This window comes from Puma concolor, chromosome A3 (genome assembly GCF_028749965.1).
Source record: "Puma concolor isolate L17-30 chromosome A3, mPumCon1.1.hap2, whole genome shotgun sequence".
NCBI classification, from domain to species: domain Eukaryota; kingdom Metazoa; phylum Chordata; class Mammalia; order Carnivora; family Felidae; genus Puma; species Puma concolor.
This window is the reverse complement of record NC_141669.1, coordinates 32,105,399-32,122,710: the sequence shown is the minus strand read 5'-3', so window position 1 is coordinate 32,122,710 and position 17,312 is coordinate 32,105,399. Positions and strand designations below refer to the sequence as shown.

Here is a 17,312-nt window from a genome sequence, read left to right as displayed (position 1 = left end):
ATGTTTCTCTTGATATTTAGTTAGCTAGTTGTTTCTCATAGAATGGAAATCTGTGCCTTAAATCTTTGGTTATGGTGATTGAGATGGTACATTGTACATACGTTATTGTACACGTACATATTGATTGTACCTATGCCTACAGCTACTGACAAAAAAACTAGCTGGTTCCTTTTTCATCCTTGAAATAATTTCATTATATCTTCTAGGAATTTATCTAACTAATATCTTGAAAACAGAAGAAGGCAACCCTGAGGTCCTAAAAAGGCATGGAAAAGAGCTTATAAACTTTAGCAAAAGGAGGAAAGTAGCAGAAATAACAGGAGAGATCCAGCAGTACCAAAATCAGCCTTATTGTTTACGAGTAGAATCAGATATCAAAGTAAGTTGAATTATTTGAGGATACATCTTTCTAATTAAGTTTATAAACCGGCTGATGAAAGACAGGTTTATTTCAGAGAAGAGATAAAGGAAAATAAAACTAAAAATAACTCAAAGTTTCTTTTGTTAAATGTTTTCTGCAGTTATTTTTGTGAATGTCAGACTGCATTTAAAATATTTAATATTAATAACTGTTTATTTCTTTGCATTTAGAGGTTCTTTGAAAATTTGAATCCAATGGGAAATAGCATGGAAAAAGAATTTACAGATTATCTTTTCAACAAATCCTTAGAAATAGAACCGCGAAACCCTAAGCCTCTCCCAAGATTTGTAAGCATACATATATTCATATTTCTTTCGTATTTGTATATCTTTTGCAGTTATCGATATCTGGTGATGTCATTAACACCATGTGTGTTGCACAGATTAGTTTTCCATAAGGGCATTCGGGGATGAAGTGCACAGGTGATGGATAAAAGTAACGAATAAATGCTTAATAAATATGCTCAGGAATATTCCATTTGGCTGCATATAAGTGAGCAGTAATATTAATCTGAATAAATCCTGGTAGACAAAGAAATTGGGCAAATAAATAAGTTTTGGTTTTTGTTTAAGAAATATTTTTAATGTTTATTTATTTTTGAGGGGGGGGGAGGGAGGGAGCACAAGTGGGAGAGGGGCAGAGAGACAGGGAGACACAGAATCCGAAGCAGGCTCCAGACTCTGAGGTGTCAGCACAGAGCCCAATGCGGGGCTTGAACCCGTGACCCATGAGATCGTGACCTGAGCCGAAGTTGGCCACTTAACCGACTGAGCCACCCAGGCACCCCAATCATTTTTTCTTTTAAACAAAAATGTTATCCAAGATCTACTTTAAGGGCAGAAATTTGATTAATTTATACCAATCCTTTTATAATAAACATGTACTTATGACTTTTCTAAAGTAATGACTTATGAAAACTTTTAACTATGAATCATTAGCCATAATAATAACAAGTTTGGTTAAAGATACTTTTGTGGGGGGAATAAAGTTTCCATTGTTTTCTTTACTTGCCAATGCCTGGCCAACTTTATGTTTAGTATCATCACCTCACTGATCTGAACATAATCTCTCTTGTTCATAAGAAAGTAAAAAAATCAATAAGTAAATATAAATGGCTTCCTACGTAACCAAGATAAATTTCAAAGTATCTGTGAACTAAAGCTTATGCAATGACCTCACAAGAAAATTTCTCAAGGCCTAAACCAGTTTCTCAAAAGATGGACTAAAAACAGAAAATTGGAAATAGCTATAGAGTCTTGCTCCAAAGAGGCTCACTAATAGCACTCTGTAAGAAAATTTCAGAAACCTAAACATATACACACACGGATGAAAACTCCAGCAATTTAATGCATTTGTAAATAGCTCAAATGATTCCAGCATCACTGTATTACAGAATAGTAAGGTATCATAATTCATAATAATGATCCTGGCTTCTCCAGCAAGGTTAAATTCGTTCAACAGGGTCTATTTAAAAAGCTAGAGAAATCTACAATATATCTTAGAAAGACTTCCATTCAAAAATACTAAGATAACAAATACTCTGGCATTTTTAGGACTAAGACTCAGCTATTTAAAGAAATCCATTGCTTAATATTTTAGATAGCCAAGGCTTTATGGAAATGGGACGTTAATATTTTAACTTGGACACTTTAGTTTTAATCATTATACAACTTCTTTACTAATGGTTTATGGTTTTCCTAGATATTAGTTGAGTTTTACCAGGCATATATAGAAAAACCTTCCTTTCTGTTATGGTGTTTTAAATATTATGTTTCTTTTGTTATGTTTACAGCCAAAAAAATACAGCTATCCCCTAAAATCTCCTGGTGTTCGTCCATCAAACCCAAGACCAGGTACCATGAGACATCCCACACCTCTGCAGCAGGAGCCAAGGAAAATTAGTTACAGTAGGATCCCCGAAAGTGAGACAGAAAGTACAGCATCTGCACCAAACTCTCCAAGAACACCGTTAACACCTCCTCCTGCTTCGGGTGCTTCTAGTACCACAGATGTTTGCAGCGTATTTGACTCTGATCATTCGAGCCCTTTTCACTCAAGTAGGTGCTAAAATTTTAAGTGCTTAAAAGTAGTTGTTAGTATTCTGTGTGCTAGCAGTAATAAAGAATCTGTATAACTTTTTTATTTTTTGTAAATTTGTACACAAATACCATTCCAAAAGATATTATTATAAAAATATAAAGCAAATTCTGAACTCCAGCAACTTATAATTTTTTTAAAAAACCTGTTGGAATTGCTCTCTTTAAATTTATTATACTTTACTGAAAGGACTGGTGATGAAAATTAGTAATTTAAGCTTGAAAATTGGTATTCGAGTATTTGCTTTCAGTTGGTGAATTTAAAATGGCATCCCTCATATCCAGAGAAAACAAAGATAACTCCTGAAATCTGCAAGGATTGTCAGTCCGACACTTTAAATGCTGCCTCCAAAATTATTATCTCCGCATACTACTCAGTACATCATTCCGGTTCCACCAAACTCTGTAGTTTCAGATTCTGCAGCAAGAATCAAGTTCAAACTCTTCCTTAGTCTGCACCGTCTGGCGGACAGTATGTGGTGCCCGCTAATCCACTGGCCTGTGCTTTCAAGCCCAGCCGGACAGATCTCCCAGACTGCACACTGTTGCTCACCCCTTTCTTATTTCTAGACCAGTGTCGTCTAATGTAATATGAGCCACGTATGTACTTCAAATGTTCTACAGCCCCATTTTAAAAAGCAAAAATAATTAGGTGAAATTAATTTGATTAATATATTTTATTTAACTCAGTGTATGCAGAATGTCATTTCAGCATGAACTCAGTATGAAAAGTTATTGAGATATTTTACATTCTCTTTTTTGTTCTAAACCATCAAAATCCCACATGCATTTTACACTTACAGCACATCTCAATTCAGACCAGCCACATTCACATGTTTAATCCACACATGGCTGGTGGCTACCAAACTGTAATGCTCAGCTCTAGCCCTTTGAAGAGACTACGTTTTATACATGGGTCACCCTGCTTCCACTGACTTTCTAACCAATTCCACGTGCAGTTTTAAAGCTCTAAGAACACACAGCCTTTTTCCATTTGTTCAGTATTAAATCCAAACTTGAATCCCATCACCTTTAACCCTCTCACAGCCACTTGCACATGCTTTTCCCATTGGCTGTCAGCTCAGTGTACAGACCAAGTTCAACCCCAGTATCTGGCAGCACAGAATCCAGTCCTGAGGGACAGCGTGTCATTACTGTGGGGAGGAGGTCGAGACGCGGGTGACCTAGGAGTTAGGAATCAGAGGATCTAACTTTTTAACAAAAATCGACTTAAAATTATTCTTTGAAGGTATATTATTTTGAGATTTGGTCCAGAATCCTATTTATTTATTCCTGTGTTATACATACATTTGTAGTTACCCAGAAGTTTGTCTTGTCTGTTGACCACCCTAAAGTGTGTTTGTTTGGAGAATTACTACATCTTGGCTTTATTTTGCTCCTGGGGGTTATGGAGTCACGTTATATACATATATTTCTGATAAGTTCAAATAAATACCAGGTTAAGAAAATCCCACCTATTCTCCCCAATCCTCTAAAGCTAAGTAATGAAACCAGCATTTTTTGCAGTATACCCCACCTAAAATCATTATTTCTTCTGCCCACTTAACTGTTTGCAGGGTTTTTTTTTTTTCTTGAAGCAGAGAGCTAGTCTGTATTCTAAGGATTCCCAAATAAGTAAATTATTGAAGTCCTGTGAAAGCTATCAACTGCAAATTCTACTTCTCTTAGTTTAAAAAGTAGCTACAAATGGAAGAGGTGGGGAAACGGGAGATAAGTTACCTGCTAGTTCCCTACTAGTTCCCTAATAGTGCTGAATCTTTACGATAACTAGTCAAAAGGGGAAGAAGGGGTCGTCTTGGAATGTAGCGGTCTGGAGCTGTGCTCTGCTGTATGTGGCGGTGGAACAGGATTAAATACTGGACAAGTGGAGAAACCACTGTTCCAGGAGTTGGGCTTTGTAGTCTTAGCTTTGGGGGTTTTCTCAATTTCACTTTCTTTGTGATAAAGAAAACACCTACTACTATTCCTTTTGCTCTTGGTAGAAACTGAAAATAACTGACTTTGAAATGAAAAAACCTAGCCAAGTCTAAAACCATCCGTATGTTCAGTTAGTCGCTTACTTAAAACTTACGTGGCCTGCGTGTAGTAAAGATCCTCATCTGCTGTTGACCTCACTTCTGCTTAACAGATCTGCTGGTACCATGGGGGCCACCACCTTGCCCACTGTGTTGCCACCACAGCGTGAACTCCCCCTTCCTCAGGGCCTGGCAGGAAAGAGCTGCCGTGCCTACATTCTTATGTCATCTGAACACCTGCCACTCAACAGAACAGCAGAAAGTTCCGCTGCCTGAGTTTTTCCTAAGGCAGTTTGACCAGAATTTTTGATCAGTTATAATAGTACTGTTTTGCTTCATATAGTTTTGTCTTTCAGAATGATTTACTTTAAAACTGTACTTGGGGCACCTGGGTGGCTCAGTCGGTTGAGCGTCCGACTTCGGCTCAGGTCATGCATGATCTCACAGTTTGTGGTTCAAGCTCCACGTCGGGCTCTGTGTGTGTGTGTGTGTGTGTGTGTGTGTCTGTCTATCTGTCTCTCTCTGCCCCTCCCCCACTCATGCTCTGTCTCCCTCTCTCTCTCTCAAAAATAAACATTTAAAAACAAACAAACAAACAAAAACCATACTTAATTTTTCAGCCAGTATCTGTTGCATACCTCACTCCTTGCCCAGTACTCCTACATCACATTTTCTCTGGTAAAGTTTATAAATCTTACTGAGAGAGGAAAAATAATCATGGTTCAAAGAAAATCACAGTTTAGTGCTTTAACCATTGTTAAATGCTGCAATTCTCTCTTCGTACTGTGTTTATTTTTCCCTCTCAGTAAGATTGCAAGCTTAACCAGAGAAGATACGTAAGGGCTTAGCAAAGCAAAGTGCTAAATGAGTGGTGAAGACATAATGCTGTAGGAGTTTACACAAACGATGACCACAGAATGGGCAAGAATGGTCACATGAAGCTTTGTGGTGAGGAACCTGGCCATCCTCTTAGTGCACCCACATACACCCTCACATTCAGAGCCCTGCCCCACACCCTGCCCTGGCCAGCTCTACCTTTGAGATGATGATGACAGTGGCCCTGACCAGGGGAGAGACCACCCAGCTCGCTTGCTTTGTCTCTGCTGCTCTAACAAGGTGGAGAGGATGAGATGCTCTAGGGACCTCCCTGTGTAAAGACGGCCTGGTCAGAAAAGGGAGCCAGAGGCCCCACCTGGTCTGTGTGCTGCAGATGAGCTTAGCTGTGTCCCTCTGCAGCAGAAGCTTTGACAAGAAAAGATGGTAGTCCAAGCTTGAAGCTGGAATGCAAGGCTTTTCTTCATAGAAGATTCTTGTAGGTGCTTAGTTTCTGATCTCAAATGAATTTGCATAACAGGCTTTTGTGAGTTTAAGAAGTTATTCATGATTGATACAATTTTTGTCTATAGGGAAATGCTTATTTCTATTTTAAGAAAGACTCATTATAAATTGAAAGCATCTTGAACAGTGGTTTCAATCCTGACTGTGCAGTATGATCCCATGGGGAGCTTAAAAAAAAAATACCTATATGCCCAGCCCCTGTTTGAATTAGACTGGTATTAGCACTAGGAATCAGTAATTTTTTTTTTTTTTTTTTTTTTTTAAATTTTTTTAATGTTTATTTTTGAGAGAGAGAAAGAGTGTGACTGGAAGAGGGGCAGAGAGAGGAGACACAGAATCTAAAGTAGGCTCCAGGCCCTGAGCTGTCAGCACAGAGTCGAGTGCAGGGCTTGAACCCACAAACCATGAGATCATGACCTGAGCCGAAGTCGGACACTTAACCGACTAAGCCACCCAGGCACTCCAAAAGCTTGAGACTGAGAACCACTGAGCTGTCATTTGGGATTTGTACTTAACAAATTAATACTTTTTTAATTAAGTGGGTTTTCACTCCTAACTCATTATAAGTAAATTTGTTCACTGACAAGGATTTCTAGTATATATTTCTTGATTAGAGCATGTATAATTCAAAGAGGGTTTTTTTTTTTTTTTTTTGGCATTTTCCAGGCAGTGAGACCAAGAAATCCATTTAAAATGACAAATCAGAAAAGTGCCCTTGATTTACCAAACATACAAATCTAAGCCTGCGACATACATATATATAAATATGACCAAAACCAAGTCTGTGTATGCACAAGTGTTTATGTATAGGTATAATAATTCTTTTTACAAGTCTGCAGTTTATAACTATCATAAGCTTTGTGTTTTTATTTTATTCCCATATTATACTAAGTGTACTACCATATTCTTGAGGCTTATCTCCAGGAGGCATATTTATTTCCTTTCCAAGAAAAGTAGAAAAAACATAAGTAGGTAAACACTAAAGCCAAATACTCCCTTAACCCCTGTTATGCCTAATAAGCAGTGGAGTGAATCATTGACAGAGCAACTGCTTCATTTAATATCAAAGTATAAAAATTAATCTTCTGAGAGATAACTTATTAGAATTAGCTGGATTGCTACCTTTGGTAACTGTGGCCTCCAAATGAGTATCAGTACATAACGAAAGGAGATTAATGGGATAGATTGTTAGAAACTGGGGTATATGGAAAATAAACCCATAGCTATAGAAGTAGCAATCACATTAATAATCTTGCCAACTGAACCTGGAACATAAAATTATTCTTGTTCTCACCAAAGAAGCTAAAAGAAACAGTGGTCCAAATTGAGTGCTTGTCTATTGTGGAAAGAGAGACAGGGGGAGAGACAAACCTGAGTTTTAAAAAATCAGCTGAGTCTAGTGTTACAGGAATTATTTTAGTCTCGTGGATATTATCTCTTCCGTATGTTGGTAATATGAGGCAGTGTAACAGAGACAACTATGTTGATTTAGAACCACTACAGATAACTTAACCTTTTGTCTGTTTTTCGCCTTTATTGCTCTTGGGGCTTTGACTTTTATGGTTTTCAGGTTTTTTCTTAGATGAATTAATAATCTGTTGAAATGAAGCATTGTAAAATTGTCAGTGAGTTTCCTGTACAAAATGTGTCTAAGTGCCAAATATTAATTGATTTTTTTTAAAGAAGTGTTCAAGAATATAGAAGGAAAAAGGCTATATCACTTTCAAGCTTGTTTTGTAATATCCAAAGCTGTAGTTATTTTGTCATGCTCTAAGAATAATTTCGTAAGTATATAATAATATTAGTAAGAAATTCCCTTTTATTTTTCAGTTTACTAACATAAATTCATTGTTTACTACTTATTTCACACAGTTGAGTTTTCAAAATAATCTCTAGTAAGTGACATATTTTTATATGTCCAGCTGAATTCTTTGCTTGAATTGAGTTTATACATATTTTAAAAGTCTTCCACTAATAGAGAAAACTTTAGTTTCCTCATGAATGCTTTTCGTTGAATTATTATGGCAGCAGGTAGTGAATCTAAAAGGAATCTTCAACATTCCCAGTATGATATTAACTCAATTCTTTATTTTTCTCAAAACTGAGACGTAATGAGCTTTTACGAAAAAGACTGTTGTACCCTTCTTTACTTGAGTGACAAAAATAACATTTCTATCGTGGATGAATTTTTGCAGATGAGTTGAATTTATCAACGAAAGAAAAAAATCTGCTTCTCTTGTTTCCTTTCACAGGCAGCGATACCGTCTTTGTCCAAGTTTCACTGCCCCATGGCCCAAGTTAGTATATTTAGTTTAAGACTCCTAATTCTTGCTTTGGCTTCAAAAATTAAACCAAGTGCCCCCCTCCCTGCTAAAACTCTTCTTGGGCCTGGCAGCACTGGTACCCCGCTTGCAACATCTTAGAAGTGAGGCCTTCCCTTGTGCTACCTTTTGATCATAGATGATTTGCTTAAACGTATATACTCTTCATGCTTTTCGTAAAACCCTGTTCTCTTTTAAAAAAACATTATTATATGGGTGACTTCCACATTTAACCATTTCTCTTTCCCATCTGTAGAGTTCTTAGTAGTATTTTAATGCTCAACTTAAAAAAAAAAAAAAAAAGCAAGAGCATGCATGCGCATATGGGAATGCTGGCGGCTATGGGCAGCGTCTGAGTCACAAGATACACTTAGCCTGACGACCTTGGCACAGACTGCAGGCAAATGACCATAATTTGGCTTTAGAAGAACTATCTTATATAACTACTTAAATCATACGGCCTAAATATTCATCACTGTTAAGTGAAATAAAGTGCCAGTACACATATTTGCTTTTATTTTTAAAGTCAACTAACAATTCACCAAATTAGTCCATAAATTTTAAGCTAATAGGTTAATGGTTTTTGCTGTCCTTCACACAAATGGTTTCAAAACGTATCCAATGGAAGACATTAGTTATAAACTAATTAACTTATTACATAGTCTTTTAAGAAAAAAAAGGTAGGTGATTAAAATGTTTCTCATTTGAATAACATCAGTACACAAAGTACTCTTTAAGTTCTATATTGTTATAACATTTAGTTGACAAAAGCTTAAAGGAAAATGAGAACCTGCCAAGTATAATTCTGGATGATCATTTATGTATTTTTTCATATCTTTTTTATACTGTGCATAAACTAACAACTTACATGAATGTTGTCTTTCATAATGTAATTATTTTATGCCTAGATTATGCCCTTGTCATCATAAATGTCTATAGGATGAGTTCTGATTAGAAGCTTTACTCACCTGTCTTGTGCCAGTTCATCCACTTTTTAAATCCGGTTCACTAGATTTAGTGTAATTTCTGTTTTTATCAGGGCTGCCTCACTCATCTTAAATAGCTCCATCACAATTAAAATGTTTGGATTAGAGTATGATGAACCCGATTTTCTGCCAAGGAGAGCCAGACTATATGTAAGCAAAGTGAGGAGAGACCCCTCCCCCAGACACAAGATTCTTCCTGGCATCCTTTGAGACAGTCGCTGGGGAGAGCAGTTAAGATCAGAAACTAATCCCAAGGACTGACTACCACCTAACGGCAGGGAGATTCTATACTAATACAGTGAGGGAAAGAAAATGAGCCCATCACAAAGGCTTAACAAAATTACCATTCCAAAGGTTTCTCCCAGAAATCTGAGAATCATACCCAAATAAAAACTTCCAATAATTAACAGTGGGAATGTTATTTTGTTCAAAAAGCAAAATAACAGAATATCTTAGGCAGCTTTTTTTTCCCCTGAAAATTCTGCTAAGAAATTTCTGCATGCTTTTATAGCAGTTTGCTTTGATAAAGGAAATACTACCACGTATTGGTTTGTTGAACTGCTTTTGATAATTCTGTACATTTCTTTTAATAAATATAAGCAGTTTCCAGCTAAGCCTTTTCAGGATTAATAGTTGAGATAAAATTCCTGTGAACTGTTAAAAAAAATTTCACATCCTACAGGATCTGCTTCAGTATCATCTATAAGTTTAACCAAGGGCACTGACGAAGTGCCTGTCCCCCCTCCTGTTCCTCCACGAAGACGGCCAGAATCTGCCCCCGCGGAATCTTCACCATCTAAGGTACGTAGAGAGTCCTGTCATCTGGAGCCCAGAGTCATTACAGTTACATTAGAATCACGTGCCTGTGTCTAGTTTAGTTCCTACCAGATTAGGTCAACACTTCAGGGTATCTGGGCTTAACTGAGTTTAGACGAGGACTAAATACGGATTTACCCTGCAGTAATGTTTATTTCCTATCTTCTGAAAGTAGTTTTTTGGTATGTTTTCAAAACCCTGTGAGTCTAAATCATGGGTACTGTCCAGGAGAAAACAAGTTTAATCCCAAAAGAGTAGAATGTAGTCTCACGCAGACCACACAGAGAAAGAAAAGCAAAGAGGTGTGAAGCTTTATATATGAAAGCACGTTTTAAGTGAAACTTAAACATGACCCGTCTGCGCCCTTGATAATAAATCTGATATGCTTTTAAATGGGATTTTCATAACAGTTCTGGGTTGGAAGAGACCTTAAAGACTTACAATAGCTATTTTTTTCCACTTGCTTAAATTTCTTTCTTTGGCAACTGTTGACTTGATTCGGTGGTTCTCAGAGGATCCGGAGAGCAGGGCACCTGGACAAGTCAGGACACTCTGCAGAGTGTCATAAAATGTGAACATAGTAGGTTTAAAATTGTAAGATTGACTTACGTTAAGTCATAAATTGTCTTAGATTGATAGGTGCACAGTAGCAAACAACAAAATTTTGAGAAAAATTAAAACTTGGAAAAAAATTGTTTTTAATGAATTGGCATAACTCCCTCCCTTTAAAAAATATGGCAAAACCCCCTGATCCGTGCCTCGCTCTCTTCCAACAGTGTGTTTGAAAACCCCAATTCTTAATATAGTCACAGTACTGCATAAATTAATAATAAATGTGTGTTTTATTCCTTTTTCATTTGTGTTAGATTATGTCTAAGCATTTGGACAGCCCCCCAGCAATTCCTCCTAGACAGCCCACATCAAAAGCCTATTCACCGCGGTATTCAATAGCAGACCGGACCTCTATATCAGACCCTCCCGAGAGCCCTCCCTTATTACCACCGCGAGAACCTGTGAGGACACCTGATGTTTTCTCCAGCTCACCACTACATCTCCAGCCTCCCCCTTTGGGCAAAAAAAGCGATCATGGCAATGCCTTCTTCCCAAACAGCCCTTCACCATTTACGCCACCTCCTCCTCAAACACCTTCTCCTCATGGCACGAGAAGGCATCTGCCATCACCACCACTGACACAAGAAGTGGACCTTCCTTCCATCACTGGGCCGCCGGTTCCTCCACGACAAAGCACTTCTCAACATATCCCTAAACTCCCTCCAAAAACTTACAAAAGGGAGCACACACACCCCTCCATGCACAGAGATGGACCACCACTGTTGGAGAACGCCCATTCTTCCTGAGTGTCTCTGTTCCAGGATGGACATTTTCCTAGCCCCAAATCCATTGCTGGCAATGGATGCACGGAATGTGCCAGCACTGAGGAGTTACAGTGACAACTCCAAACACTAACGACTCTACTTCAAGATGCAGTATAAGACAATGAATTTTAACCTAGACATAATTATAAAATGAAAATGGTATTCGTTTAGATACGGAAAGACTGATGTAGAGGAATTGGACAACTGATTGCACCTGAAAATCAAGTAAAGGGACTTTTTCCAGCCAATAGGCAGGAGTCCTCTTTTTGTGAAGTGATCTTTATCGTTAAAGGGATGGAAAACATAGTCTAGTGTCCAGCAGGCCCACATGATGACAGTTTTTGTAATTCAAAATATGCACTTTTTAAAAAGAAATCTTAAACAGGGATCTTCATATCTCCTTTGTTTTCCTTTGCTTTTACTCATCCTACTTTAGAATATTTTCCTAGAAATCATTTAAAGGACTGTGGGGAGTGGCTGTGGTGCCTGACCTTGTGAGAGTCCAGGCCCCGTGCTGTGCCACAGTCCCGTTTACAGGTTATTACAGTGAAGTGAATGGGTACCGAGGCTTCACCAAAGAGGTACTTTTTTTTTCTTTTTCTTTCTTTTTTTTTTTTTTTTTTTTTAGGAATAATTATATTAATTTTAAGAGCATTCCCCCACCCACCCTCCCTACAAACAAAATATGGTGGTGATGCCTTCAAACAAGAAGTTTTGTGTCATTAACATGACAGAAGAACTTTTTTAAAAAATGTAACTGTCAAGTATACGATTTACATTTAGGAGACTGTTAATCTGTGCTAGATTGTTATCATCCCCCACCCCCCACAAAAGTTTACTGGTAACCCATGTCATGGCTCATAGCCGTCCCTCTAACCATTCTCTGGAAATGCAGTCACCCAGTGTGGAAAGGAGCATTGCTGGGCGTCCCTGACACCGCTCATGTTTTACGGATAGTTGAGTAATCCGCAGATCTAGAATTACCTTGCATTGCTGAAATCATGTGTATATAGTGAATGTTATATAATAAACCTGGCAGGTCTGTTTTAATTTAATTGAATAAAGATACAAATACTTTGTTTGGCTGGCATATATTAAATTATTATATGGAGAAAATGGTTGATTCTTATTTCTTTCAGTTGAAACACACACACACACACACACACATACACACGCAAACACTAAGCATAAAAGCACGTATTGTGGTACGCCTTGGTTTCTAGTTCTGGATTGTATGTATTCATCTTAAAGAATGATAAGAAGTTGCAGTTTGGCATGTAGGAAAAAAATTTGGTTAGAATAGGATGGGTATCTTTTAAGCAGAACTTTGTAAGTTTTTTAATTTGCTAAGCAACATGTATACAGTTTGTTAGTTTATATTAAACATTCTACCTTGCTTGAGGTCTTTGCTCTATCAAAACTATTCATAATAGAACATCTGCCTACATCATTAATATCATAATATGGATTATTCATTAAGCCTATGTACTGATCTTCTGAGTCTAACAAATACTGTGACTGAAATGCATGCAACTTGTTGAAGAGAAAAAGTTTTATTAATCTCCACTCTAATGTCTATGAAATGTGCAGCATTCCATCAGAGAGTCATCCATTCGTCGGTATCTGCATGTGTCCTCAGAATAATGAAGCAACATTTCAGCAATTCTGTTAACCATGCCATTAGAGACATTTTTAGAAGTGCTGCATCATGGTGCAAACCTAGTACTTTAATAATTTCCTGTGATATTTATTAGAGCATTAAATGTACATCACAGTAGTACAGTATATTGTCCTTTAAGACCAGAATGTTGATTGCATCATCATTAAGCAATCCATCCTATCACATCCTTTCTTATTTATTTGTTAGTGTTGAATCTTTGTTTAATATCTGTACCATTCCTATTATGGTAGCCATTCTTCTCTCTGTAAAATGTCTCCTTTTAAAAGTCTCCCAAAAAATTAATTTCGAATCCACTCTTGTGTGCAACACGTCCATAAGACCATTCATTCAACAAGTGTTTATCTAAGCCTGCTTACTAGTGCTGCTACAATTAATCATAATACACATTCCAGAATCCCCCATGATTTTTTATTAGAACAGCCTCATTTTCCCTAGGGTTTCCCTTTTTCTGTCTTACTGATCACTTCTCTTTTTAATTACCCCACCCCACTCCATATGAGAACCTGAGAAGTCACATTGGAGCCCATTCAATATCTCCCTGGCCAGTGTGTTAGCCTTCATTAAAGGAGGCTTTTCAACCCGCCTGATCGTCTAAAGAGCAAAAGCTTAGATTTGGAGTTCTAATCATACTTCTCCCAAAGGGAACCATTCTTCTACCCCAGTGGTTCTAGGAGACCACTTCACTGTGCATCAGCACTGTGGATAGAGGATATTTGTATTCTGAAGCTGACATTTGGGTAAAAATATTTTCTGCAGTGGTGACTGCTTAGAAAAATTCCAATTGGGTGCCCTTAAACGGAGGTGGAGAAGACTGTATCCTTGCCTTCTTCATACATGAAACATGAATTAGCTGACAAATTTATTCTCTGTAGTAACTAAAATATACTTATTCAGGGACAAGAAGTGGCTGAGAAGACAAATGCATCACCACAAAATTCTGTTTTTGAATCCAGGACATTACAAGACAGTCAATGCAGCATGACTATTCCTAAACCACATCCCAAAACATGGAACACTTCTTTTAGAAATGGAAATGTTCTTAGATGTGTCATCTTTGGATCACAAAATAAAAATATTTCAAGGTTGAATTTAACTTAAGTGGGCTATCAACCGAGAACAATACAAAGGGAGGCTTTTCACGTCTGAGCACTTTTTAAAACAGGAACAGATAAGTATATGTTTCTAAGTTTACTGAAAGATTATTTACTGTTCCCAGCCTTTCTAATGCATTTCAAGAATACAAATTATCAGGAAATAAACAAGCATTAAAAGTTTTCTTAATTAAAGGTTGTTGGGTATCAAAGGAGATATTTAGTAGGTTACTACGCTCTAACAGCTCAAGAAATGTTTTAATGGGTCTGAATTTAGGAAAGCGCCTGCCACACTTAGTGATACTACAATCAACACAACAGTCTAGTGAACAAGTACCATTTCAGTTGGAGGCTATGTTATGGTTCTAAATTCTTCCTTAATGAGTTTTCTCGCTAAGTTGAAAGTTACATAAACCGAAACTTGGTATCTGTGATCATGATCTTAATTCTCAAGTTTGGCTTACTTTAGTCATGTATTTCATCCTCTGTCTTTAAAGACGGCTTAAATTCAGTTTTAAGTGGCTCAGCAAAACAAATAATGGAAATGGAGGGAGAGGTTCCCAATTTGTTAGTGTTGTACATATCAAAGAAAACCTTTTATTTCCTCCAGATTTAGAAAGAAACTAACCATTTGTTTCTTGGTATTCTGCTGTGGGTAGGTTCACTTGTTCTTTTAACCTATATTGTATGACTGTTGCACAAGTGTAGGTCCTGTTGCACATTAATCTTTATCAGTAAAATACATACCACACGGTTAAAATTGGTTTGGCTGAAAGAATTATGCAGAATTATTTATAAGGGAAAGTGATGACTTAGTTTGTTTATTCAATATTTCTCCTTTGAAGCATCTCATTACTAACTTAAAATCAAAATCCATTACACATGAGCCAATGAAATATTTTGAGCTCTGGTTAAGAAGCATGAAGTCTATATGATTAAACAAAAGCACCTAATACTTGTTTTGTAAATTTCATGCCTTATTTTCCATTTTTGACACCGTAAAGTGCATTTTCTGTCGACTGTGAGCAAATTTCCCTTTTGCCTTTAATGAAAATAGTGCATTAAGTAGCCAATTGCTGCAGAATTACAAAGCAAGTTAGCTAAAGGTGGATCACATTGGACTACCACTCAAACAAGATGCATAGCATGGAAGTCACGTGTGGTGTGGCTTTAGGGAGAGCGCACCTGTGCCAGATGCATGCCACTTTCAGTAGCTGCCAAATGTGCCTTTAATTAAGAACATCTCTAATTTGTTTCTTCAGATCAAGTCAGCATTTGGGGGCGGGATCAGGGCAGGGGACCTTGGGGTGCAAATATCTGGTGAGACACACCAGAGAAGAAGCCTTTGTCAAAGTGACATGTATAACTTCAGTTGAAACGTGTTCATGTATGTGTGTGTGTGTGTGTGTGTGTGTGTGCGCGTGCGCGCGCGTGTGTATTTGCCTTTGTTTAGTAGCACGGTATTTGCTAAAATAATTGTCAAAAAAATTGCTCTGTCAGTCTTACTTTGATGTAAAAATAAAGTGCAGTCTATACATCTAATATGGCCTTTGTACCTGACCATGTTCGTAGGTAATCTTTGTACTCTGCGTGCAGCAGTATTTGGTTTGCATTTAAAGTGAAAATAATGGCTGTTATTTTTCTGGCATTACTAAGATAAATTGAAAAATAATAAAGAAAAATGCCTTACCTAGTCCACAAGTGTATTATTTTTGTATTTATTTTAGAAAGCACTCTTTTCAAGATCAGTCGTGATTCTCATTTTAGCTTGTGCTTTCCACATGCAAATAGTTTGTTCTATCTCATGGTCTTGCTTTGGAGACACTTTTTCCTGTATCATGTTCTCTATAAAAAGTTCAGTATTTCCTTCTGTATCAAGCTCTCTGTAGTGAGCAGGAGGCCCTTGGGATGAAAATTAGTGACCTTCAGTATCACCTTTCAAAGGGCTGAGGGAGGCATTTGTATTCCATCAAAGTTTTAAGATCTCACAATTCCTTGACAGGCAAGTTTCACTGAGACCTGTTGGAAAGTGGCAGCCTGACGTTCAGCAACTCTTTCCAGGCTTGGCATAAAAAGATACAGTTTATGGTCATACATTGTAAAGCATTATACGCTGTCAAGAATTTTTGTAAGTGTGAGGTCATTCATGGTGAACTACAGAATGCAAAATTGATGAAAAACTGGGGTGCCTGGGTGGCTCAGTTAAATGTCTGACTTGATTTTGGCTCAGGTCATGATCTCACAGCCATGGGACTGACCCCCACATCGGGCTCTGCGTGGAGTGTGGAACCTGCTTGGGATTCTCTCTCTCCCTTTCTCTGTCTCAAAAATAAACCTTAAAAAAATTGGGGGCACCTGGGTGGCTTAGTGGGTTAAGTGTCCAACTTCAGCTCAGGTCACGATCTCAGGGTTCATCAGTTGGAGCGCCACATTGGGCTCTGCACTGAGTGCAGAGCTTGCTTGGCATTCTCTCTCTCTCCCCCACCCGCCACTCTCTCTCTCTCTCTCTCTCTCTCTCTCTCTCTCTCTGAAAAACAAACTTAAAAAGAATATGATGAAAACTTAGAGATCTCATACCCTTACTTAAAACTTAAGGCAGATGAGGCCTGGAGCAGTGAGATGACTAAGCCAATATCACGTGGCAGTTAGTGACTGAGACAATTGGCTCAACTTTGACTCCTCGCATTTGGAGGACTGTTTTTAGGAACAGCTAAAATGTATTTGCGGTTCCCCTCCAAATTTAAAGACACACAATCATTAATTTGTACAAATTCCATTTATAGGCCACTGAAATCCGAGCAGGTATTATTGAGTATATTCTAGGTAATCAATTTAAGAGCTAAAGGAAAATAACATTAATGTTGATATTAGTCAGAAAATAACAACACTGATGTTAGTCAACCTGGTTCTGAGTTTGCTCTTGAAATGTCACTTGAATTTTAACCAGGTGGTTTGCTTTTTACTCATTTTAATCATGTTAGCTCATCACAGATTCAGGGCACTTAAGTCTCTAGGGTATAGCCCACAACTGGGCTAAAGATGTACATGGCTTCCAGAGGCAAGGAGAGCTTTGACAGAGTAGAATTCCAAAAAATCTTATCCAGGGCTCCTGGGTGGCTCAGTCGGTTGAGCATCCACCTTTGGCTCAAG

The 17,312-nt window shown here is 37.7% G+C and overlaps 2 protein-coding genes across 5 annotated transcripts in view; one reads left to right on the top strand and one right to left on the bottom strand.

Annotated features, from left to right (window-relative positions):
* Nucleotides 1-15,856, top strand: part of SOS1 (SOS Ras/Rac guanine nucleotide exchange factor 1) — a 151,166-nt gene extending 135,310 nt beyond the window's left edge. For 2 of the 3 annotated variants that reach the window (XM_086700412.1, XM_086700410.1), the window contains 6 exons: nt 207-379; nt 592-708; nt 2,214-2,478; nt 8,144-8,188; nt 9,881-9,999; nt 10,881-15,856. In XM_086700412.1, the coding sequence (XP_086556538.1) occupies nt 207-379; nt 592-708; nt 2,214-2,478; nt 8,144-8,188; nt 9,881-9,999; nt 10,881-11,372 (1,211 nt within the window). In that variant the 3' untranslated portion in view covers nt 11,373-15,856. The remainder of the gene's footprint in view (nt 1-206; nt 380-591; nt 709-2,213; nt 2,479-8,143; nt 8,189-9,880; nt 10,000-10,880) is intronic. The other variant, XM_086700411.1, reaches the window with a different exon arrangement.
* ARHGEF33 (Rho guanine nucleotide exchange factor 33) overlaps nt 1-17,312 on the bottom strand; it is a 118,745-nt gene that overhangs the window by 20,229 nt on the left and 81,204 nt on the right. The gene's annotated exons all lie outside the window — the stretch shown is intronic.